Source organism: Hordeum vulgare, chromosome 6H (genome assembly GCF_904849725.1).
Source record: "Hordeum vulgare subsp. vulgare chromosome 6H, MorexV3_pseudomolecules_assembly, whole genome shotgun sequence".
NCBI lineage: Eukaryota > Viridiplantae > Streptophyta > Magnoliopsida > Poales > Poaceae > Hordeum > Hordeum vulgare.
The window spans coordinates 187,302,618-187,329,623 of NC_058523.1; the positions used below are offsets into that span (position 1 = coordinate 187,302,618).

The 27,006-nt window shown below is 39.9% G+C and overlaps 1 protein-coding gene across 1 annotated transcript; it reads left to right on the top strand.

Moving 5' to 3' along the window:
- Positions 1-802: 802 nt before the first annotated feature.
- On the top strand, positions 803-27,006 carry LOC123403152 (nuclear pore complex protein NUP205). Its single transcript, XM_045097116.1, has 44 exons — positions 803-1,042; positions 1,139-1,234; positions 1,816-1,890; positions 2,000-2,104; positions 2,193-2,303; positions 3,621-3,780; positions 4,020-4,102; positions 4,217-4,339; positions 4,445-4,672; positions 7,184-7,273; positions 7,451-7,606; positions 8,559-8,675; positions 8,749-8,955; positions 11,156-11,257; positions 11,345-11,476; positions 13,222-13,352; positions 13,435-13,554; positions 13,826-13,943; positions 14,671-14,868; positions 14,954-15,072; positions 15,284-15,434; positions 15,523-15,635; positions 15,707-15,788; positions 15,879-15,965; positions 16,053-16,130; positions 16,704-16,898; positions 19,675-19,767; positions 20,094-20,207; positions 20,282-20,440; positions 20,519-20,574; positions 20,656-20,728; positions 20,830-21,020; positions 21,125-21,335; positions 22,114-22,278; positions 23,129-23,299; positions 23,381-23,515; positions 24,211-24,354; positions 24,429-24,551; positions 24,630-24,722; positions 25,231-25,359; positions 25,578-25,678; positions 26,067-26,186; positions 26,278-26,353; positions 26,638-27,006. The coding sequence occupies exons 1-44, from the start codon at positions 896-898 to the stop codon at positions 26,719-26,721; spliced, it is 5,562 nt and encodes a 1,853-aa protein (XP_044953051.1). The 5' UTR covers positions 803-895; the 3' UTR covers positions 26,722-27,006.

The window sequence follows — 27,006 nt, forward strand, 5'->3', positions numbered from 1 at the left end:
GACACGACGATGCGCGCCTACCCCCTCTAGTAGGGCCTCCTTTGATTTGTAGGGTAGAAAAATCATAGAAATGAGAGAGTCATAGAAAATGAGATGACATGTATTTTAAATCAAATCTTATGAATACAAATAGAAAAAGAGATGCCCTTTAATTTACACCATATATTTTTCTCATTGGATCTAAGGCTCTGTTTGGAATCACAATAGATTATAATAATTTGGATTATGAAGATATATTATATAATCTGGTTTATAAAAATAATCTAGGTGGACATGTTTCAAGGTCAGATTATATAAACTGTAATTCAGATTTTACATTGCATAATAACCTGCTTGTCCTTTGTTTTTTGAAGAAAAAAGAGGGTGGTGGTGAGAGAAATGTAATTATCTCCAACTTTACAAGGATAATGGGTCATTAGCAATCCATAATCTGATTTTAGCTGGGGTAGAGTAGATTGTGAGTTTTTAATAATCTGTCCATCAAAATTTATAATCTACACCATAATCTGTTTTGTTTAGAGACATAATAGATTATAAAAATCGGATTATATAATCTGATTGATTCTAAACAGGGCCTAACATGATTTTATTTTCCTATGAAATGTGAAGGATATGAAAATTTCCTTCATAAAAATAAGATTTCATTCCTGCAAATTAAATGACTCTAAATGATTTTTTCTATAAAAACCCTATCTTATGAAAATCCTACTACAAAATTTCTCCAAACAAAGAGAGTTTTTTTTTCAGTTGTCGGAGATGCTCTAATAAGCAGCCCGAAACTCCCGACTCCAAAACCCAGAAGCCCGCCTCGAGCTCGCCTAGGGTTTAATCTGTCACCTCCCATTCCGGCGGCCACCGCCGACTTATAGGGTTACGACGGGAGAGCTCACCGGCCATGGCGCCGCCACCGCCGCGCGAGCTCCTGGCCGTCGTCGAGGCGGCGCTGCTCGGTCCCGCCCCGGCATCGCCGGCGCAGCGCGTGGAGCTCCTCCACGCCGTCCGCGATGCCGCCTCCGCATTCCGCGCGCTCCTCTCTTACCCGGTTCGTTCCGTGCCCTCCTCGTTGTATAATTAGGTTGGTGTGAGCTCGGTTTGATTCGGCTTGGTTTTGGTGTCTCTGCCGTCTGCCCGCGTGCAGGTGCCAAAGGCGTCCGATCGAACTCAGGTGGAGGCCAAGGAGGTTCGGCTCTCGGACATGCCACCAATCACGCTCGATGACACCGACGTGCACACTGTAAGTTTTCCCCCTCAGTCCCGATATATTGGTTTGAGACACGTTAGGAACGCTTGCAAATTGCATAATATGGTATATATGCTCCTTAAGTTGATCACTGTGTGACATGTTGTGCTGTTAATTGAAGCTCAAGAATAGAGATGACACCTTACCATAGGTAGCTCTTGATTACTGGAGTAAACTTGTAACTTTGATTGGTCTGCGTTTGCAAATGAACGAACTTTGTTGGGATTTTGTAAGGATGGGCTGGATTGATGTTTTCTCGGGTGGTGATTGTGGTGCTAAGTAGCTTATTCAACAATGTTGCATGAACAAACGGGTCTACTTTTGGTAGGCCATGCACAATTTTTTAAACCTATGAGTTCCGAATTTGGCCTATGGCACTCAATTGAGATCGTGTACAATAATCTCAGGCAGCTCAAGGTGCCTATTGAACCATGGAAAACTGTTGTTCACGTGTCCTGTAATTTCATACCTTCTGGTTAAACTTATGATTCTTTACAATCAGTTTGTAGTATGGCTCCTGGCATCCTTTTTGGTAGCTTCGTTGATGCTAAGATTTGCATCTATGATTTTTTCAGGCCCTTAAGCTGAGTGATGAACTCAATCTTAATGAAATTGAGTGTGTTCGCTTGCTAGTTTCTGCCAACAGAGAGGTATAATTTACAGAACTAAAGTTTGCTTTATGTCCACATGTTATCTACTCCGTATGTTCGAATTTGCATTTGACCATTTACCTTACATGCACGCCTTGTGATTTTGTAGTGGGTTCTATATGGTCGGGAGCCACTGGAAATATATAGGCTTGCAGCTGGCCTTTGGTACATGGAGAGGAGAGATCTGATAACTTCTCTGTACATTTTGTTGCGGGTAGTCTACCAATCAAGTTTATCCTAGCTACATCCGAATTTGAGATTAAAGGGCGCTTTCATTGGTTTTCTTTATTTATCTTCTGTAGTCTGCTGTACTCGACCAAGGGCTTGATGCTGATCTGATGTATGAAATCCAAAATCAAATGGAGGCTCTTTTTAGCGATGGTCTCCGACAGAGGATAATCACCCTTGTAAAGGTTGGACTTTATGGAACTTGAATATGCCACATGCTGCATCCTTCACATTTTCATTTACCGAGCAATATTGACATATATTATATTACAATCATGGGAGTTAAGAGTGACGATTTGGCTCGTAAGTCTTTGCCCTGAGTTAAAAAAAATGCAATATTAGATTTTAGAAAATTCTGAAAGAAAACACACATACAAATGCTTGAGTACTTGATGCATAGCAACTGAATTCGGTCGCAAAGTTGCTAGCTTTTCTGCCTTTTTATGCACAGGGCACACAAATTTTTTCATGAAAATTTTAGACAACATAAAGTACACACACATCTACAGTTTTTTTCGTTTTTGAAACACACTTATGTTTCCAGTGGCAACAAGTGAACACAGCCTCCATCTATTGATTTTGAGTACCTCCCCCCTCCTCCTCGTATAAGGAGTTGGAGTTTGCTCTCTCTGAGCTCAAGCTTCAAGATTAATTTAAAATCAACTAAAATAGTGGACAATAAGAGAGGGCTTATGCATCAACTTCACCATAACCTTGGCCCCGTTGTTGTTGTTGGCATTGCCCCTTCAAATTATATTTGTAGTTGTTCCTAGTCAGACCATAAAAGTCATGTCTTAGTGTCTACTCTGTAAGGAATATATATTATACATTCAAAAATCTGTAGCCAATTTTCTCATACCATGACCAAAAATAAAGAGCCATCTAATTTGACACTGTGGACTAGTGCCATTTAATTTACCATCAGAAGTACTTCAATACTATAGATATTTACATCATTTTGTCAATACATTACTATTACAGAAAGTGATAGTCTTAATATATCATGGACTGCCATATTCAAAGTGTTAAGCTTCATGCACTAGCCAACGCAACCAAAAGTCCGAACTGATGGAAAGGGCTAGGCAATCCACATATACACTTCAACACCCCCTCTCATGTGTGACGCGGAAAGTCGACACGTGGACAGACTCAGAGGTATGGTTCGGCCTATACGTGGACACATAGGGGGCGGCAGCAATTTTTGAATAAACTGCAAAAGCCAGGACTTGAACTCAAGAACTTAGGCTCTGATACCATGTTAAGCTTCATGCACTAGCCTACGTAACCAAAAGTCCGAACTGATGGAAAGGGCTAGGCAATCCACAAATACACTTCAACACATATATCTTTGAAGTTTGAATAATAGGGGTAGCATATTCGAACAATTCATTCCAGGATGATGCATTAGTACAGGTGTCATTTCTTTTTAATTTCTATGATGCATCTCTCTTCCACTCTATTGAAAAATGACCACTGACATTTCTATCTATTTCCTCATACAGGAGCTTAACCGGGAAGAACCATCTGGTATTGGCCGACCAAGCTCTGAGCGCTATGTGCTTGATTTCAGAGGAGCTCTTGTCGAGAGGCGCGCCATTGTCTCCCGAGAGAGATTAAGTTTGAGTCACTGCCTTGCTCTTTCTGCACTTATCAAACTAATGGGTGAGTTAAATGCAATATGAATTTGAATTTGCCATATCACCTGCTATATGAATTTGAATTTGCCATATCACCTGCTATGATCTTCTGATATGCTTGCTAGATGACTTAAGTTGTTATTTTTTATGAGGGAAATGAATCATTTTTATTCATTAGCCTTCCTGGACTGGAAATGTAGGTGTATCCTTCTGTTCACTTCAAGTTAAAGCGAACCACCACTAATGATCTGCAACTTCATGTAGGTCCCAAGGAGGTTAAGGATACATTTTCAATATTAAAAGACTGCGCAGCTGAAGTAAATGAAAATTCTACTGTCGAGCTTCAGGTTTGAAGTTTGAATTAGTTACTTTGACATTCGTAGACATGGTATTTGTGCAATTTTGAATTGTCCGTGTTCTCAACTTGTGATGCAATGCATAACTATCATTTACCTTTGCAGATCACCTATGGCGTTCTATTCTCTCTTGTAATAACTTTTGTTTCTGACGCCCTAAGTAATTCCCATGAGAAAACATCTTTGCCATCGTCTGATTCCTCGTTCAGACATGAATTCCATGAACTAGTAAGCTTTTAAAAAATGTGCTTAAATTTACATATTGAACTAATATGTGTTGGAACATGTAGCAAAATTTATGCTCATTGCAAGCTGGGATTGTTGTAATGCCAGGTGATGAAGACATGTAACGATACCACCGCTGAAGGATTTGTTGGTGTTGTGCGGCTTGCATGGGCTGTTCTTTTGATGTTAACACAAGATCGAAATAGTGGAAGAGACTCAGTCATTAATGCTTCCTCCAGAGCTTTGACTGATATTTGGTCATGTCTGGATACTATCTGTCGCCTGAATGCTTTTAAATTTTTACGGGAGCGAGTTATGCAAGCAGCTGCTTACCAGGTATGGCAACTCTGCACTCTGAGACCATCTGGTATTCTGATTTGGTAATGGTATACCCAATTAACCATGACGACCACCACTGGTTGAGCACTGCCAGCTTGTTTTGTACATAAGAATATAAATGTTTCTCATTCAGTATTTTTATTTGTACAACCGTGTCACTTAGGGTCATTTAGAATGTTAGACATGTGAAACACATGACTTAGAAAACACATGGCCTGTTCGGATCCTCTCTGGCTCTGCGCTTAGCCAAATCTGCGCGGTGGAGCTGGCCCGAACGCTGCAGCTCTGCGAAGCCCATGCCTCCTGCAGTGTAATTTTGCGGAGCTGCGTTTGCCCAGCTTTGTCAAAAGAGGAAGCATGGAGTTGCTCGAAATTACATGTGAATGCTCTCCTGAAGTTGTACGTATCATCTCATCTTGCTAGAAGGTACCCTCGACCTCGCCCAGTCAGACTGATGCCAACGCCTCTCCTCTTGCGCTAACCCTAGGCAGCGGCCACCCCCATTGCCGGCCGTCGCTCTCCTCTCCCCCAAGCTCACCTGAAGTCGTTGTCCTAGGCTGTCCGAATCCCAGTCTCCTTCCTCTACTATGGGAAGAGGAGTGCTGTAGAGCATGCCGCCGACACACATTTGGAGGAACCATAGAAGCCCCATGTCAGTGAACGGGGGTGGAAGAAGATGTAGTAGCCGCTGCATATGGCGAGGTGGACGCATCACAACCATCCACGCCTTCCACCCCAAATTGGGCCTGTAGCCCATGTCACCACCTGCCTTCCCTAACTGGCTATCTGCCTGCAGCCTATCCACAGCCCATGCAGCGTGGGGAGAAGCTGACCACATCCTCCTGAACGGACGCAGCTCCTCGCGGGAAGCTGGAAGTTGGCGCATGAAGCCGAAGTCTTGGATTTGATGAAGCTAAGAGACATCCGAATGGGGCCTTAGTGTCATGCTGTCCAGTTCATTTGTACTGTTCTGCAGAAACCGGCATTAAAGAAAATATGAAAATATTCAAAATATGTGTTTGATACACCACTAAAAATGCAGAAATTTTGAAGAATATGTGATGGAAGTAGAGATAGAGAGGAGAGAGATTTTGCACTTGCCCTTACAAGTTACACCCCATATGTACACTGGAATTGAGCTGAGGATTTGGCAACTGGAGTTGTATGACAGCAATATCTGCTGTTTGGATGGGCAGGTCCAGGACCGATTTCGAGCCCAGTTTGACATGCTTTGCTGAACAACTAGGACCAATAGCGAGCTTGGCACTCAGTATCGTTTGGAAACAGCCACCCCTCATTTCCTTCAATAACTCATGTGGACCCGCCACCACTGCTGCCAAGCTCCTGTGACACACCGCCGCCACTAGATCCTCTTCCTCCCCATTGCTGGCCCACAACCTCTTCTTTCTCATTGTTGGTGCTCCCTCTTCTTCCACGTCACAGGTGCCACCTCATCCTCTTTTCTTTGCCGATTAAGCAGATGGGTGCAGAGTCTGTCATAATCTGAATCTGAGTCTCCTGCGTGTTATCTTGTGAGCTCAATATCTGCACCTCCCCGTCTCCATCTCTTGAGTTTACATCTGGAGGAAGAAGTTCTCAATCTCTATTGTGTGCAGGGTGAGTTTACCGGAGTTCTGTCATGTTGCTAGAGTCGCAACTCAGGATGCTAGGGAAGCAATGGGCCATGGATGGAATTAGGAAGAGCGATAGGGGGAAGATGATAAGAGGAAGAGTGGCATGAGTTAGCGGTTTCTAGGCGTATATATGGATAGCCAGCAACAAAACAACCAGGCTGTGATTTCATTTCCATGATAATATTCCTGAACCATAATAAAATAATATCAAAGCATGGGATGCTCCCATTTTCACATGAATCGAACTGGTACTCTGGTTTCACTAGACCAATTCAATTTCAACATCCAAACGGACACTTACGGTTTTCACCTGCGCACACAGAGCCACGGCATGATGAGAAAGAGCTCAACACCATGGTAGTTAAGGGCGCATTGCTACCTTGATCTCGATGACAGTCATTCTCTCTAACCCTCCTGCACTCGAGTCCCCTTAGCTAGTTGGCCACCTAGGTGTGCTGGGCGCTAGTTAACCCTCTGCTGCCCGACCAGCACCTAGCACCATTTAGAACTTTGAGCTGATTAGGCACTGCTCTGTCGCATAGAGCCTTGGTGAACAAATTATCTATATTATTTGCTGCTATATTGTTCATGAATACTTATAATATGGACAGCTGAGGTTATCATTAGATGCCAAGTAATGGTTAATATTTTGTCGATACAATGCTACTACCATTTTCATATCAAAATTTGGCCAAATCTGACCACAACACATGCGGAAGTACGTAGATTTGGGCCATTGTGCACATCAAATTGAGATCAATATCTCTTTTGTCCCATCTTGATTCTTTTGATGTTATTGGTCAAATTTGTTGTGTAAGAATAGTAGTTTTTGATATGGAGGCAGTATATAACTGTTTCTTCCCATTTGACGCAGAATGATGATGATGACATTGTTTACATGTACACTGGCTATGCGCACAAGTTGATGATGTGCTTTCTCTCCCATCCGACTTCTAGAGATAAGGTTAGAATAGTTTCCTCAAAGTATGTTGACACTTGCCACAACATGATTTCTAATTTCTTTGTTAGAACCAAATGTGATCATTCTTTAGTAACTGTTATACAATGCTTATAACTAAGCACCTTTAGTCACTCTTGTTACAGAAAAAAAAAGAAAACAATAATATATATTCTTTAACAGATAAAAGAAATCAAGGAAAAAGCAATGAATGCTCTCAGCCCATACTCTCTACCACGAGATCATAGAGAAGATCCTAATATAAGTGGGGAACAGATTGGTCAGCCTACTAACCAGCCTTTTGTATCCCTACTTGAACTAGTTGGAGAAATCTATCAGGTATTGCTTCATTTATTTATATGTTCTTCCAGTCAAATGTATGGACCTGAAAATGTACATGAGATAGCATGATGTCATGGTGTTTAACTTTCTTCTTGGTTTTATGATAATTTGTATAATTACCTATAGTACTTTAGTGTTTCGTAAAGACACAGGAGTCATTAACTATCCTGTGCACCATACGATATGATGTGTGATTTTGGTTTCTTTGCTAAAGCTACGAAACTATTTATGTATGATGTGCGTGTTTTTGGGATTTTTTTGCACAGATTTGACATACTATTTAAATCACAGATAATGGTTCTGTCAATATTTCCATCCACTCTAGCAATACTGACTCAAACCACAGTTTGCTTTCCTAGTTAGATGCAACCTTTATTTTTATTGGTTAGGAAACTGTATCTACAAATATGAAGTGTTTGGTGCACCTAGATTCCTAGGCATCCAATTCAATACCTGCTGGTGTATATTGATGTCTGCAATGGTCAAAGATCTGCAATTTGTTTTTTTTATTGCCAATTGCAGTAATTTGATCAGGATTTAGTGTGGTTAAGCTAGTTTACACACTGCTTGTAGTGACTGAATTAATCAATGTTTCTCTAAGTTGAGTTTAGGTTTAGGCTTCAGCAAACCTCTTCTTGACCAGTTTCATCTAGCAACTGCCACCAGCCATTGCCTTTGTGACAATCGAATGAATGTTTTTGTATCAATTTTCTGTAACTAAGACAATTGCTTGGCCTTAACATAGAATTCCTGTTTTACATTAAAGAAACTTTAATGCCTTTGTCATCTCTTTCTATGTACTTTTTAATTGTTGTCAATAAAAGGACCTCCAAGTATCCTCATATTTATGCTATTTTTTTTGCTCACATGATAATTTTTGTTGCTTTATTAAGCTGTAGTTTTGATAACTTGTTTCTATGATTACTCTATCCCTTTGTGTTCTCATCAGAAAGAGCCTGAGCTAGTGCATGGAAACGAGGAACTGTGGACCTTTGTGGTATATGCAGGTGAAGATCACACCAATACACAAACCCTCGTGGCCTTCCTTGGACTTCTAAGTACTTTGGTATGCACAAGATGTTTACTGATCTGTTGAATATTCCATCTTTTGCTCCGACTGAAGTATTTGGACTTGTCAGGCTTCCAGTGATGTTGGTGCTGCCAAGGTATACGAATTGCTCCAGGGAAAAATTTATCGCTCAGTTGGATGGAACACTTTGTTTGATTGCTTATCTATTTACGAAGAGAAGTTTAAGAAATCCCTTCAATCTCCCACAAGCATGTTGCCTGATTTTCCAGAGGCAGATGCACAGGCACTTGTTGCATATTTAGCTGTCCTTCAGAAGGTTTGCAATTTCATCTGCTCTTATTCTTGTGCCTTCTATCTGTTAGGAAAGCAACTTATCTGTATTGAAGGCCCAAGGGGCATATATATATTACACATGACTTGAGGTGCAAGGAAAGTAAACATAGACTAATAAGGACTCCTAGACTAATACTAACAGACTAATAAGGACTCCTAGACTAATACTAATACTTCCTAACACCCCCCCTCAAATGCAAAGCGTATGCAATAGCATTGCATTTGAAGAAGTGTAATACTAAAAAAAAATTGATAATCCAAATCTGCGTCTTGAGAGTGTCGTCGTAGCATGAAGAGTCTTCAAAACTTGTCGAGTCGCCGAAGGAGAGAACGAAGAGATGGCACATCAGAGGTAGACACCACATCACTTGAAGATACAACATAAGTATCAAGAGAAGATGGGTTGTCAAAAGAAGATGGCACATCAGAGAATAAAGCATTGTGCAGAAAATCATAGTCCACGACAACCGTCGGTGAAAGAAGCTCGGCGGATAAGGCACGATGGACGTAGATCGACAATGCAAAAAAAAAAGTCCAGAAAGTCCTATAGAAAACAACAAGGGCAAATAGGCCACAAAAGTTGCATAGAAAGGATCAGGACCGGAGAAAAGGCCGACGGACAAAGGTATGGTGGACTCGCATGGCATGAGAAAACACAAAATATGAACGGATTTTGTGGACGCAGCGGAAAACAAAGAAAACTAAAAAACTAGGAACAACGGGGACATAAGCACCACGTAGTAGCAGGAAACATCACCACGTATAGGAGGAAGCAGCTAGCAGCAGCACGTATAGGAGGAAGCAGCTAGCAGCAGCATGCCAGTAGCAGCAGAACGCAGCAGGAGAGTAACAGTGAGCAGCCACAGTAGGCTGGAGGTGCAGGAGCTGTCTGGGCCAGCAGCAGGGAGGTTGAGCAGCGTGGAGGTGGATGGCAGGCACGGCCATGTTAGGAAAGCAACAACACCCGTACTAGATGCTTGTCCGTTGCCTATAATCCTGTTGGAGACGAGACACTGCGATCTGCTGCAAGATCCGGCTGGAAGCGGTGGAACACGGCGGCCGGCGACGGAATCCGACTGAAGATCACGAGAGACGGCGGCCGGCGACGGGATCCGTCTGGAGGACAGCAGATCGAGCCCAACGGCCAGATCGCGAGCACGGCTGACGGGACGCCTGCGAATCTGAACAAAGCAGCCAGGGAGTCAACGGAGCAAAAGCACGGCTGACGGGAAGGAGCCTGCCGCGATCTGGAGCAGGAAGACGGGATCCAATCGGGGCGATGGATTCAGCAGGGCGAGATGGGATCCAACGAAGGGAACGGGATCCAGCGGGGGGCTGAGACGGGATCCAGCGACGGGAACGGAAAAAAAAATTGGATCGTGAGGACGAGTTGCGCCGTCCGGAGACCTAAACCTAGGCTCTAATACCATGTTAGGAAAGCAACTTATCTGTATTGAAGGCCCAAGGGGCATATATATATTACACATGACTTGAGGTGCAAGGAAAGTAAACATAGACTAATAAGGACTCCTAGACTAATACTAACAGACTAATAAGGACTCCTAGACTAATACTAATACTTCCTAACACTATCATCTTTCATAGTTCAAAATTTTCAAATTTATATGTTTTCAGTATTAGCTCCCCCTGACATATCATACATGCATCTCTAGTTCTGGACAAATGTCGTCAAGTGTATATTTTTCTAGTAAAGTTGAGAAATGGTAGCAAGATTATATGTTAGCAAATTCAATCTGTTCTTACCTTTTAACTACTTTCCTTGTTTATGTTATTACCGGCATTCCAAAACAGTAGGAGTTTCAACAAGGCTAATAACTTTTGTCTTAGTTCTAAGTTATCTCACCGGTCCCTGCTGCCTATCATGGTCCAAGTTGTCCCTCACCTGATGTTCCTCTCTGTATATGTTGTATTTAAGCTAGACTGTCTTTTCTATAGGCTTGTTTATTTTTGCCAATGATGTATTAATATTGAAATTCATGCTGCTTTTGTTACTTGTGCACCTGCATCTGTTTCTCAATTAATCTGTTTCTGTTCTCAGTTTGCTTCTTAGATATGTTCTTTCTGAAGCAAGGAGCTATTTGTGGCTTGCCTGAAAAAAATGTTTTTTGGTCACGAAGGAATACTCACTTACGTTTTGTTTGCAAATTATCAACATACTGTAGGTAGTGGAAAATGGAAATCCATCTGAAAGAAGGAAATGGTTCCCTGACATTGAACCTTTGTTTAAGCTTCTAAGCTATGAAAATGTGCCTCCGTATTTGAAGGTACATGTTTTTTTATGCCTACATGTATACTTTTGGTATCTTTTTTTTTTGTCTTGCTTTTCATAATTTGTGTTAATTCATTTCCAGGGGGCTTTGCGGAATTCAATCACTGCATTTGTCAAAGTTTCACCCCAGTTGAAAGATGCTGTTTGGAGTTATCTTGAACAATATGATCTTCCAGTGGTTACGGTGCCACCTGGGCAGCATGCGGCAACACAGGTACCCCCAAAGTTCACTTCGACATTACTCATGTTTACCTCACATGGGTTATATTTGCTACTCAGCGACTTGAGTTCTAACTTGTCGTAAAGCAATACAAAGTGAAGGAAAATATTTTTTTCCTATTCGCTGTCCTGTATGTTAAGAACATAAGATATACTATACTTAAATGGACTGTAGTTCTTGGTAATTACTCCCTCCGTCCGGAATTACTTGTTGCAAAAATGGATAGAAATGGATGTATCTAGAACTAAAATACATCTAGATACATCCATTCCTTGGACAAGTATTTCCAGACGGAGGGAGTACATTTTTGCTTGTTCATATTGCTGTTGTTTAGCGTGCTAGTGCATATTTTTGGTTCTTTTGAGGTATATTTGCGTCCTTTGACTACCCTTGCTACTTGTAAGTGGGCAATGCAATCACTGTTAGTGGAGGTGATCAATTTGTTTCTTCCTCAAAAGGAAGGAATTAAGGAAGTCCTACCTCACTTTGCCAAAAGCAAAGATTACAAGTCGTAAAGTCAAGTGGAGTGGTCGGGGTACCGACTTGTGGATTAGTCGAGTCTTGCTAAGCTTAATCATGACTGATCGTTTACTAGTCGTTGACTACTATATCCTACAAATACCATACATAACAACTATAGATACGGAAAATAGGAAGAAGATGACCCTTAGTTGTTGGGCCAGCCCAGCTAGTGCCATTTCATCTCCCATTGTCATGAGCCACTGGATGCTACAACTATAATCTCCACCGTCAATTCAATTCAAGCCCCTATCTTTCTCTGCTCTAACTCCATGAGAAACTGTGAGTCTGTGACCAAGCCGCCACTGCTCAGTCCTCATTTCCACACGATGGACCTCTTCACGTCTCAACTCCCCTGCAGCAGCTCTCTTGCCACCGCCCCCCCCCCCCCCCTCTTGCTGCTGCAGCGGGGGATGCGGCAGGGGCGCAGCAGCATGATGGCGTGGGTTCCTCCAGATTCAACTCCGCCCTAAGTGGGACAATCAGGAATGTCCGCTTAATCGCGCATAATCGATGGTTAGTCACCCAATTGCGTGACCAGGACCACAAGCGGAGTCGAGGCTGCTTTTCTGACCGGTGGATCACTCAACGATTAGTCGTCTAATTTTTTCCTTTTGCCAAAAGTAAAGGTCGGCAAAGGAACCACACATGTATCCGTTACCTCCATTGGCTCTTGTTGTGGCCGTGAGCATGCTCACCTCCTTCTGTACATATGCGCCGGGGGGGGGGGGGATAATGGCCTATGTGTACCCCCTTTCTTCCCCTCCCCCCTTGCATTTCATCTTTCTTCATTTCATTTCACTCCCCCTCACCTTCCTCTCTTCTCCAAGCCAAGTCGACAACTTGGAGTTAAACTTGCTCAGCTAGCTAATCTAGCCAAGTCGTTGAGTCTACCACGCCGGTCTGATACAGAAAGTGAGGTGGCACTTCTCTGGTCACTGGCGAGCCCAAATTGGTGAATATAAGAGGTACACTGAAGGAGAGGAGCTCAGCAAATACCAGTTGTGTGGCTACCAACATGGCAATGACCAGCTACGAGTGATTTTGCAGCAGTTTTGACAAGTCTTAGGGTGTCGAACGCCTGGTTTCTGTTCTGGATTGTTGGGCATGAATTGAGAACTTGAGGGGATCAAATGGACTTCTTCCTAATTTCCTATATAATACTAGGTGTAAGTAGCTTGGTTAATGTTTTTCATTGTTGACGGAAGTATTTTTCATAGGTCTATGACATGAGGTTTGAGTTGAATGAAGTTGAAGCAAGGAGGGAGAGTTATCCATCAACCATATCATTTCTCAACTTGGTCAATGCTCTGATTGCAGAAGAAAGAAACATAAGTGACAAAGGCCGGAGGTAGTTATCATCATCATCATCATCTATTCTGTACTTATGCTCAATATTAAACATTTTGAATAGTAATATCTTTTCCTTCTAGGTTCATGGGTATCTTTAAATTTGTATATGAGGATGTCTTTGGGCCTTTTCCCCAAAGAGCCTATGCTGACCCTCGGGAAAAGTGGGAATTAGCACTGGCCTGCTTGGAGCACTTCCATATGTGAGTATAATAATTTATCTCTCTCTCTTTATCTATAATTTGTTTACCTGCGAACAGTCGGGAGAGGCGTATTTATATTGTATTGGAAGACCAACTATATGCAAGCAGGAAATAACTCCTCTATGTTATCCTAGCCAGTGGGAAAAATCTTCCTTAGTGAGAGAATTCAGCAGTTTCATTGTTGATGGAAGTTTCTATTATACTGAAGTTATTCTGCTACACAATGCAATTATTATGCTCTTCAAATAAGTTGGCTATTGTTCGGATCCAGGGTTTTGCGCATGTATGACATAAAGGATGATGATATTTATGCTGCTTTTAACACGTCTGGGCCTTCAACATCAAATGCCTCAGTCGAGAAACAGCTCCCGGTGCTAGAACTTGTGAAGGTATGTCCATTTTTTTGCCATAATTTACATGTCAGTATTTTACCTGGGAGTTCATCACAACTTTTCCGCCATTTGGATCCCTTGTGAACGGTACATAACTTTCGTCCTTACCCATTGTCCAATGCATTGATCCACAGTAGTATGTCCTATTATATTTCTGTAGTAGCCTTTCGCTTTATTTTGGACAAGGGTCATCTGGCACTATGCTGTATATGTTTGTTTTAGTTTTCTTGATTATAGTGGCTGATAATTTTCTTGATTTCTTGAGCACCCTACTAAAAGTAAAAAAAACAAAGATCTTCCTCTAATGTATTTGGAAATTGAAGGCTGCAAGATATTCTTTGGCACTTGTCATCAGGCGTGCTGTCAGCTTTCTTTCCGTATGTCGTACATTTTAGCAATATAATGAGCCCAGAGAAAACTCTTTTCAGGAATTACTACCTGATTTAATTTGTTAATTCTCATGCTTATCAATGTCAAGTACAGTGTACAGACTTATTTTCTTGACTGCATATTTCTCAACGAAACAAAAGTTTAAAGCAGATGAATATATATCCTGTGCTCTTGAATTTATATAATATACTCATGTTCTTTGCTCCTGTAGCTGATTGCTTGTTTATGCTTTATGGTGTATTTCCAATGTCATAAATATATGTTTGATCTAGACATTGTTTCAAGATCTGAAGATTTTTCATGAACTTGTACACAACAACCTCCATATGTGCAGGATTTCATGTGTGGGAAGGTTGCATTCCGCAATATTATGAACATCATACTAATGGGTGTTGACACTCTTATTAATGAACGGACTACCCAAACTTACGGAATTCTTCTGGAGAAAGCTGTCCATCTTTCACTTGAAATATTTATTCTCGTAATGGAGAGAGATCTGGTTCTTGCTGATGTTTTCCGTCCAATCTACCAGGTTTTTATTCTTTATTATGCCATTTTCTTGTTTTTGTTTGTCATTCCTCTCTCTATCTGATTATTTTTTCCTTTGAATTATGCAGCCCTTGGAGATTATATTATCTCAAAATCATAGACAAATTATATCTTTGCTAGAGTTTGTTCGATATGATTATCTTCCTCAAATTCAGCAGTGTTCAATAAAAATTATGGGTATCCTGAGGTATGGATTTTCTCTAATATTTTGATAGAAGTATTTTCTGGAAATTTTCACTTGGGAATCCATATATTACTTGCATTTTTTTTTGCTCCCGGCTGCCTGTTTCAGCTTGCTATATGTTGGAGACTACATTTCATTCTCTATCAACATTTGCAATTTACTGAAGAGAAATATGCAAATTGCGAATGTGCTTACTAGTTTCTTTCCATGACAGTTCTAGAATAGTTGGGCTTGTACAGTTGCTTCTGAAAGAAGATGTTGCTAAATCTGTAATTGAGGATTACGCTGCTTGCTTGGAGTTCCGTTTTGACGATTTCCAGGTCATAGAGAACACAAAAGATGACGTCGGTGTTCTAATACTGCAGGTTGCTATTTGTAGCTTTCTTTGAGTTTCTCTTAAGGACTACTTAATATACCTGTCATTTTTAACTCTGCTAGACGTGTTCCATGCAGCTACTTATTGACAATATTTGTCGTCCAGCTCCCAACATTACACATTTACTCCTAAGATTTGATGTCAATGGACCTATAGAACGAACTGTTCTAAAACCAAAATCCCACTACAGGTTAAATTCATGCCGCGTGCTTACATATAGTGATGTATTTTCTTGATGAACTGACTGTCATTGTACTACAGTTGTTTAAAGATAATCCTTGACAATCTCGAAAAGGTGACAAAGCCAGATATAAATGCTTTACTTCACGAGTTCAGTTTTCAGGTTTGTTTTCTGAGCTGACAGAAATCAGATAATCTTATTTTACATATTTTTTCTTTTTGCACAAAAAATCATTTGCCTTGTCTGAATCAGCTGATGTACGAGTCATGTCTTGATCCTTTAACTTGTGGACCTGTCATGGATCTCCTGAGTACAACGAAGTACCAGTTCTTTTCAAAGGTTCCCGTTTCTTGTTTTCTACTGTTGAATCAACATAGCTAAATGCTTAAATTGAAACTCATAGTTTTCTGTGCCTACTGATTCCAGCATGTTGGGACTATCGGTGTTTCACCACTTCCCAAAAGGAACAACAATCAAGCTCTTCGCATCAGCATGCTCCATGAGGTATAAATCTCTATACATCGATCTTTCTTGATATCTTTGTAGAGAAAATCTTTCTCGATCATCAATCTTTAGAAGTCTTTCTTGAATAGTTAAAAAAACTGAGAGCCAATCTAGGTAAAAGTTTGATGTCAATCTATTGAGTGATTAAATCTTCCATTGAATTTTCTTTATATATCGAATTATAGTTTGTCATGAAATGTAGGGAAGCACAACCTGAAACTGTAATTTAGGGACATGCTAGGTAGTCTAATAGCAACCTTCAGGTATTCTCCATTTCAGGTAATTTGTTGCATTTGTGCAACTACTTGGGTACTACCGAATTGCTAATACTTTGCAATAACTGAAAAGTGCTAGCGAGTTGACAGCACAATTCTTTTATCTGATGGGACATGGGAAAACAACTGGATTTTTGGAGATCTTGTTTTGCTACTTAGCAATCATATATGAGATGTGAAACCAAATGGCTGATTTTCAGGATATTATTGGTTTTGGTGGTTGACTGCTATTTTAGTCTTGTTGGTATTTTTGTTCTGTTATTAAACTATAGTTTAAACTAAAGTTTGTTGGTTTCAGAGGGCGTGGTTGCTAAAGATACAAGCATTGGCACTACATGTATCTGATATATCATCATCTGTGTATCGGGAAGCTTGTCTGGCTATTCTTAATGATACTTTTGGTCACTGTGCTGAGAACATGAAGAATGCAAGCATGTTCCAGTCTCCTGGTACTGCCATTTGCACTAGCAATGTGCTGATGAATAGAAATAAGGTAATGCTTGATGTCTGCTATTTCTGACTTGCTTATTTTTTGAATGAAGAAATAGTTCTGTGTGGTAGTGTGTAAATCTGCGATCTAGTGTGTGTTGGATTATTGTCAGTATATTTTCATACTAAATTCAGCTTCTGAGAAGATGATCTGGTTATGAGAGTTGAACTTGATTTCTGCCTCCAAGTGTACGGATTATACACGAACTACAAACTGTTCAGGGAGTTGATGTCACCATTAGCATTCAGTTGGACATGTATACTTACATAAGTATGATGTTATCTCTGTTGTGATGAAATGTTTTTTTGGGCAGGACCTGTTGTTTACCTCACTGTAGCTCGGCCTAATTATTGCGAGCCCTTAGTTTCTCAGTGAAAGAGCCTCGAAATCTGTTGGTACCATTAAGGATGTTAACCTGAACCTCCCTTCTTTCTTTCTTTCTGGACACACACACACACGAATTTTCTTTTTCTGGGCAACAGATGCCCTTGCTCTTTCACTTAGCAACCAATGCTTATTTTTACATCCATGGGGTGCATGTCCTTATATAGGACTTTACTGAAACCAACCTAGATAGACTACTCTTATACAGCTAGCACATGATCAGTATCTTCTACCAAAACAAGAGTACAACTCTGACACCTAAGGTAAATTCCAACTTCGCTTTTACAACTGCTTGCTGCAGCCCTTTCTTACTCACTACCAAGGCAACTAGCTAGCTGTTGCTGGCAGTTTCTGGCGCAAACCCAACTTGGACTTGCCTTCTTTAAAATACGATGGCTACTGTTTTACGTGTTGATCATCGTCCCAGATATAATTCTTGCTGCTGCCTTTAATAGTCCAACTCGATTTAGCTGCTTGCCTGCTTTTTTGCTAGTTCCTTTTAGTAACCATAAGCTACTATCAGACCTAAGGTGCGTTTGGCTGGAGAATGTACTGGATTGTAATGGGTTGGTTCCAGATTTAGGGCCATCCGGCTGTTTGGTTGGAGGAGTGGAATGCAATGAGATGGTTCCACACAGAGGAATATTCCCCTCAGATGCGGAGGTAACGTCAAATCAGCCGGACTGTCTTGTTCTTGCTAGAATCTCATGTTCTGTGCTCTCATGTGACTTCCCAATCTCACCGCTCCATCCTCTCACCCAGTAACCTCTCACATACTCACCTCCTCTCTCTTGTGGGCACACCTTAAGCATCGATCGATGTGCAAATGTTGCGGAAGGGGGAGGCAGGGAGCGAGGGCTGGTTTTGGCCAGCGGTGGCCACACCTGGGTGGCAGCCCGGCAAGGTGAGCACACACAAGATCCATCGGGAAGTCAATGACGGCGCTGTGGAATCTCTGCAGGTGCTCTTGCGCCAGGAGACACACAGGTAGCAGGTGCCACACTGCATCAATGGTGAGCCTGCCTAAGGGCAAGTGTATCAAGCTCACCATCATTGAGTAACAGAGTTAGAGGAATGCGGCTGCCCGCCTCGCAGGCTGCTGCTAAGGCTTGATTCTGATGCGTCAATTTGTTTTGCTATCGAGCCATCTGCAAGGATATAGAACCATGTTCCCAGAACTTCCGTTTCTAAGTTTTGCCTGTTTTTCTTGATTTGTGAACCCGAGGTTGCTAGATGTAATGTGACAGTTTACATTATTTAAGTGCTATATTCGAGGCATCCCTGGTTTTCTTGCATGTTCCAGTGATCAAGTTTCGGCATTCTCTATCGAGATGCTTCGAAAGTTTGGATCATAGGTTCAAAAAAGTGGGCTGGGACATATGATTTTACTTCTCAGGTGCACTAGGAAGTAGCATGGTGTGATCAATTATTTGATGTGCTTGTTTCTAGTAAAGATAGTGTTTTTTTAGTCACATATTAACCTTTGACTTTTTTGTCGTTTCTGAAATCAATAAAACCTTGATCTGTTGTTAATGTTGGCTTGTGTGGTTGTATGCACTGATTATTGGTACCATATGAAGATGGTGACTGAAAAATACAACAACAACAAAGCCTTTAGTCCCAAACAAGTTGGGGTAGGCTAATGGTGTCTGAAAAATGTGTATAATAAATATGTAGTGTGCTGCAAATACAAATGAAGTGAGTTATGATTGTTGAGAACTTGAGATTATACATAGCACAAAATATCAAGACGGAACCGTACCATTATATTTTACTATTGTCGGCCAAACAGAAGAATGGACCTGTTCCATTCCAGTTGGATGGAACCATGACATTCCATTGCACCTGGTTCTCCTACCAAACACACCCCTAGTTGGCCATGTTTTATTTCACTAGCTACCATATACAGGAAATAAAAAATCTATTAGAATTTCTAGCACCTGTGCAACTATATCAGTTTAGAAGATTATGCATGAAGAATATTTTTTGACCAAAAAAGTGAATTATGAAGCAGTCTAGGTGCTCAATACCCAGAACATTGGTTTCAAAATTGAGTGAACCATGGACCACAAAGGATAGCCTCTTTGGACGAGAGACCATATGGTGGCAACATCACTGGCAGGCTGGATTGCCTTTCAAAGTTGGCAATGGATTTGGGATTATTGATGGCCTAGCCACTGAACAGTGAACGACGGAATCAGAGGTTGCTTGAAGCGCAAATGCTTCACTGGCCCTAATAGAACTCATGCCTGCACATGGGGCAGTCAATCGTTCAGGACACCACAAAACTTCAGAAGTATCCGGACATGCTGAACTTTTGTTCACTAACAGTGAGAGTAAGATGTCCTGACAATTTGTCTGCTGGAAAATCTTATGTGCTATTTGTTTCATGTAGGTTTTGGAATTGCTTGAAGTTGTACAGTTCAGATGTCCAGACACTTCAATGAAATACCCTCAGTTACTTTCAAATCTGAGAGTTGAATCGAAGGTGTGCATTTGAACCTGTGAAATCATTACTCCTTCCATTTTTATTTACTTCACATATTAGCTTTGTCTTCAGTCAAACTTTCTAAACTTTGACGAGGTTTGTACAAAAAATTATTAACGTCCACAATACCAAATCAATACCATTTGAATCGCCATTTAATATATTTTCATAATATATATATTTTTTAGTGTGAAAGTTTAGATTGTTTTTCATAAACTTGGTCAAATTTCATAAAGTTTGACTTAGGTCAAAGCTAATATGCGGAGTAAATAAAAATGGAGAGAGTTACTTGTTTTTTGTTATCTCATCAGTTTTTTGATTCTTAGATTGAAGAGATCCTACGGAATTCTGCAACATCTGAATTCGGCGGTGTATATTATTTTTCGGAGAGAGGTGATCGACTGATTGATCTGGATGCGTTCCATCAAAAGCTTATCCAGGTTGCGTGTTCAGTCCTGTTCATATTGGGTTTTGAGATTGTTATGTTCTTCAAGTTGCTTCTTTTGATGTTCAGATGTCACAAGAACTGCACACACAATTGAGTGAGTCTGAGAAAGGAGAGCTAAAAGAATCGTTCCATCATATGCTGAAATGGGCCTGGAGATATAACAAAAATCTTGAAGAACAGGCAGCTCAGCTTCACATGTTAACTAGCTGGTCTCAAATTGTTGAAGTGAGTTGTGTGTGTGCATGACCACTTAATCTTTTCTGTTGGAATTTGATATAGTAATCCGCTTGTTGTTAATTTCAGGTAGCTGTATCAAGAAGGATGTCATTGCTTGAGGATCGTTCACAGTTATTGTTTGAGTGAGTTTAGCATCCCTTCTCGTAGAATGTAAACTCTTGTTCTTGATAAGTGTAACAATCATATTGTTCACAATGCTGCAGATTGCTTGACGCTTCATTAGGTGCCACATCATCTCCAGACTGTTCAGTGAAAATGGCGTATATTTTAACCAATGTAAGTTGTCCTTTAGCTGCTCTGTATCAATTATCATTCTCTTAATCGAGTACCGTACCTTCTGTAGATTACTTAAGTTTGTTCATGTGGTCATTTTCAAGGTAGCATTGACCTGTATGGCTAAACTGCGGGATGAAAGATTCATATGCCCAACTGGTGCAGACTCTGATGCAGTTACGTGCCTTGACATTATTTCGGCAAAACAGTTGTCAAATGCAGCCTGTAACTCATTGTTGTTCAAGCTCATTATGGCAATAATGAGAAATGAATCGTCCGAAACCTTGAGAAGACGGTAATTTCACCATCATTGGTGACTAGAGCACCAATAACCTTTTTTTATCCAACTTGTTCTTTCCTTTTCCAGTATAAATGCTGACTTTGGAATGTCTTTTGCAGCCAATATGCATTACTATTGAGTTACTTCCAATATTGTGGTAGCATTCTCGACTCTGATGTTCCTCCGTCAGTTATCCGTTTCTTGCTACTTGAAGAACAGGAGGGAGATGATGATGAACTCACTCTTCAAAATGTTCTGAAGGAGCAAAGTGAATTAGCACGTGCCAACTTTGCTATCATAAGGAAGGAAGCTCAAGCGGTCATCGATTTGGTTAGGCATTCTTCTGTTAATAAAAAATAATGGATGCTTTGTTTGATGTGTTGCACCAATCAGTTGAATTTTCTTTTAAAACCCTGTCAAGTCTGAAGATGCATATGCGGTAGCTTGGGGCCATAATACTCAAAGGCCAGGTAGCTGAAGTTACAACTGACAGTTATTCAGTTGACACTAGGCTAAGTTTGCCATATGCTAGCCTGACAAAATTGTTTCGATAGATTGTAGATAATTTATGTATTATTTGTCATGCTTTAGATGATGCTCTTGTCAGTGTTGGGTAGCATTCCTTTCCCAAGATTTGGCCTTATGTTCTACTCCCTCCGTCTCATAATATAAGAGCGCTTTTTATACTAGTATAGTGTCAAAAACGCTCTTATATTATGGGACGGAGGGAGTAATTGGATATCTAGGCAAAATTTCTATTGCGATTATGTTGAAGAGAAGCATAAGGTATTGCAAGTTTGCTGTACATCTGTGACATGGATATGTTGCACCACTGAGTCCCAGCAAAGTGGCTGTGTAAAGTTTTTATTGCATATCTCTGCGTGTCATCACCACACCAACATGGTTCTGGTCTTCTGTATGGCGAGATGGTTTTGGATCCTAAATACAACATTCTCCAGTTATAATTACTGAAGTGTGCATTGCTGTATTCTTATGTTGTACATCAACCCTAATATTAGTGAAATTTCATGTCTTATGTAAGTTGACTACATTTACTAAGCACATTGTTGAATGTTATATGGCTCATTTTCATTTTGTTCTATTACAGGTTACTAAGGATGCTATCCATGGGAGTGAAACTGGGAAAGCAATTTCGTTCTATGTTCTTGATTCATTAGTTAGTATTGACCATGAAAAGTATTTCTTAAATCAGCTTCAAAGTCGAGGAATTCTCCGATCATGTCTAACTGATGTTAGTAACTATTTGTCAAAGGTGCAGACTTTGTTTCCAATTGCTGTAATATTTTTTTTTGGAATCTGCTGGTTAGATTTAGGCATTATTTTATCATATGCCACTGACTTATTGCTAACCTCCTTTGAAAATGAATCTGTGCTTGTGTTGTGAAGCTTTCTTTTTTCCTTCTCACTCTCTATGTGGGATAGAGCTACCACTTGGGAGTATATCTAATAATAACTACAAAAGTAGGACAATGAGAAGTAAAAACTAGTCTAGGCCACCATATCAAATTTGGGTAGTGCAAATCAAGCAGGGGTGTCTTCCATTTTACTAAAGGGTACACATGGATAGGAATTTGAAGTTTAAATTGTTATGGATTTTCTGGATAAATGTTGGTTGCTTTATTGGCTGTTTCAAACCATCAAGCCTGGGTCTGACAGCTAGTGTTGTTAAATCTGATTATTTTGTGGCTTTTATATTTATCTGTCTGAACCATGAAGATATGGTCTGACAGCCAATGTTCTTACATCTGATTGTTTTATGGCTTTTATTTTATCTGTCTGAAATGAGGAACTCTAGATATGCCTGTGTTCTTTTTTTCTAGAAGACAGTGATAACATATCTCTATTGTTTTATGAAGCCTGATAACTGCATTGTTTTCCATTATCTTTGTCTTCTTGTACACATGGAGTATTAAAGATGAACAGCCACAATAAGATGGGGTTTCTATGGAGAAGTTTACTGGAATTTCTCTTTGAAAGATTTTCTTTATTGTCAGTGTGCTCGTGGTTTTGTAATTAGCATTAGCAATGAATTTTGCTGCCTGTAGGTCTTTGTCTTGCTTTTCCTTCTGTCCTGTTTCGTCAACTTTCTTCTGTTTTTGTAGGACATGTCATTCTCATCAGAGTTTTCACAGCGGGTTTGCACTATTGATGCTCAGTTTTCATTACTTCTGAGAATCAGTCACCATTATGGCAAACATGGCTCTCAGATTTTGTTATCCATGGGTGCTTTGCAAAATCTTTCATCGTGCAACCTCTTGGGTTATCAGAAAAAGGTATGCTATGAAGCCTGTACCGTTTAGCTGTTAAATGCTTACTGTTTATGCAGATGCACTTACAATATTGTATATTATCAGGGAAGTTCAAGGCTAAACTCCAATGTTGTGAAGGAACGGGCTGGGGAAATTGACAAGAAGTGGTCACTTACTGCACCAGTACTGCGGATAATCACATCCTTCACATCCCTCGTGGACTCAGCTGATTTTCTTGAGGTCAGTATGTCCACATTTTCTTCATGTCATCTGCACCGAGCATTTGAAAACATAATTGTCTATTTACTACTCCCTCTGTACAGAAATATAAGAGCATTTAGCTACTTTAGTGATCTATAAACGCTCTTATATTTCTTTACGGAGAAAGTACTATTCTGGGTATCCACTTTTTTTTCATGCCATATGCTTAGTTACATTTGGGGAAACATTATTTACACGAGAACTAATCAATGCAGATCAAATGACATTTGAACTCTGTGAAATTCAATTTCCTTTTGATAGTTGTATACAGCAGGTGATGGCCCTGGGATTTTTTTTTAAAATAAAATAATGTAAAAAAGAAAATTTAGAAATATAAATTTTGATTAGCTATAAGCTAACATGAAGTACATAGCACTACTTCTAGGTATTTCTAATTATGACCATCGATGGCTAAATATGATTAGCTTGACGATTTTGCTCTAGTCTTGCTATTTTGTCGATTGACCATTACAATGACGTAACTTTAAGGACATTTTACTGTTTAGGTTAAATAACAATTCCTTCTAAGTAGCATTGGGCATAATCAATGGCCTTCATGGGGACCATGGGCTCTTGGTTGTGATGAGTTCGACTTGAGACGCATCCTTTGCTTTGATGTTAGTCTGTGAAATTTCTGTATTTCTGTTCCTCTAGATATTTAAATTTTGATTCAGGTGAAGAACAAAATTGTACGTGAGATAGTGGATTTTGCCAAGCAGCATCAGTCCATTTTCAATAGCATTTTACGAGAGAACATATCTGGAGCTAATGCCTTCAGCTTGGAGCGGCTTAATATGGTGGTTTCTATTCTCAGCAAGGTTTGTTATTTGCTTCTCATTTAATTTTCGTCTTTTAGATTATGGTGGGTTCACCTTCTTTGTATACTTTATAGATATGGGCATACGAGGAAAATGATGAATGCAGTTATGTCCAAGATCTGTTCTCCATGATGCGTTCTCTTTTTAGTCTTGATTTTGGATCTCTGAATTTCATTCAATCACCAAATATGATTGAGGCAAGTCCTAATCTTCTATTTGTTTACTCTTATGCGCTTGGGTCTCTTCTAATACGTGTAAATGTCACTGCCCACCAGAATCAGAAGTCAGAGTTGGTATTATTTGGTATCTGCTTTGGCCTAATCTCTTACTTATATTTTCTGGCTACAAAGAAGAACATGCGGTTTCAAGTAAGTGATGCTGTTTAAACCCCTATTATGTTTTTTGTTCATGGTCGTGTTATCTGTACAGTCAGGTTTATAAGTACAATAAAGGGAAAAAGTATTTTTTTTTGGTGAGCTTGCTATTTGGTTGCAGTCATCCTACTTTTTGATTGGTTAGAACCTTGCTTGTAATAACATGTCCCTAATAGTTGCTTTGGCGGTCTCCAGTATGGAACTTTGATTGTTTATTTTGAAGTAATATGCTGGTAAACACATAAACTTATGATATTGTCAAAATAAATATACAAAATTCTGTAATGTGATTTATGTAGAACCAACCAATATAGGTGGCTGTCTGCAATCCTGCATAACACTTGACATTTACTAGCAAATTAATGCAGGGAGTTATGGAATTGACCCAAGTGAACAATGTACTGTTATATGTGTATTACCATGTAAAAGTCAAATGCAGTGTCCAATTATTTGGTGCTTTATATGTACATTGTTGATAACATTCTGCACCCTGACCTTGCAGATTTCAGACGGTGATAACAACAAACTTGGTCAGCAGCAACCAACACTACAAATGGTTACAAATCTTCTGAACTCTGTAACACTTGCTCTTGAGAGAGCTGGTGAAGAAAAATATTTGTTGTTAAATAAGGTATTCAATTTGCTAAGCTACCCTTCTCACTGAATATGTTACTTAGAGCGGATTCCAAGTAAGGATCATATCTGCTGAATATGTAGCTGGAAGTTGAATACATATCTGGAGTTGATGGAAATGATATGGTGGTTTAGTTCTTTGGATTTGAAAGTAACTATGTGTATGCTCTCAATCTTTGATTCCACATGAGCTAATTTGTCTGCTTCATCCTACAGGTTCGTGATTTGAACGAGTTATCTAGGAAGGAGGTCGATGAGATAATAAAAGTATGCATGAAGCAAGATTGCATCTCGCCCAACGATAACATCCGTAAAAGGTGCCACTCTATTTTGTTTATGGATTCTTACCCACAATCTTGATTCAGATGTACACTATCTTATCATTCAAAAATCTTTGTTAAGGTTGTCTTCAGCAATAATGCGCACATTTCGAAGAGGAAAACATAATAGAGAACTAAACATATATTCCTGGTCACTTGACTAAATGTTCTTTATTCTGCTTGGGATGACAATAGCGAAAATATAAAAGTACATTATTTGATCATGGTTTTTTCTCTTGTGTATTATCATGCTATTACTAGGCACTGTATCATGCATCAGTTGTCCTGCAATGAGCTTAAGTTTATATTGTATCAATGGTTGATGCTATCTACTCATCAACAGCATTTTCAGTAGGTAACCATGAGACTGATTCTCTCTTTGTAGGAGATATATTGCAATGATAGATTTGTGTTGCATGGCTGGCAATCGAGACCAGCTTATAACACTTCTACTCCAAGTCGCTGAATGTGCCATCACTATTCTTCTTGTTCATTTCCACGATGAGTATGAATATTTATTAGTTTTGCATACACTTTGTTTCTTACTGTTTTATTCTTCAAGTCTGAAACACCATTTTACGTTCATATATTTGTAGAGCTTGTGCAGAAGATCTGTCTTTGTTTTCCGATGAACTACTCCCTGTACTGGAGAGGCTAGAGCATTTAAAAGAGGTATGGAACTCATATAAATGTCCCAGTTCATTAGCTCAGCTTTAAATTAATGTATGTATGTAGGCAAAATTGGGCCAAGTGAATATAAAAACTTCTATTGAACTTGCTGAGAAGTTTGGGATCCACTCCCTCTGTCCCACAATATAAGAGCGTTTATAAAGCTATCTATAGCTTTATAAACGCTCTTATATTGTGGGACGGAGGAAGTACTTCTTTCTCATGCTTTGCTTTGTTGGGTTTGATGTGCTCTGAAAATGGAACAATTTCTTTGGCTGCACTTGCAGGACAAAGTTGGACGTAATCTCAAGTTGTTCTACAGATCTGTTAGCACTCTGAAAGAGATGACGGTAAGAAGCATGACCATGTGATGGATACTGGGAAGCAAGTATACAACTGAAATGATTTGTAGGATGTGTAACAGTGTTGTTGTATATGGTGACTTATTGGACACATCGTAATGTCATTGCTCTGGTGAGATGCCAATTTCTGCTCTGATGTGTTTTTGATTGAGGAATTCAGTAGTTTAGTCAAATTGTAAATTGATCTCCATCCTTAAGATCTAGGCTCGACATTCAGAATTTGGAAGATTTCTTGTTAGAGCTGATGGACTATCCTTGTTTTGGCTATTTATACATGAAGGGAATTTATTAGAA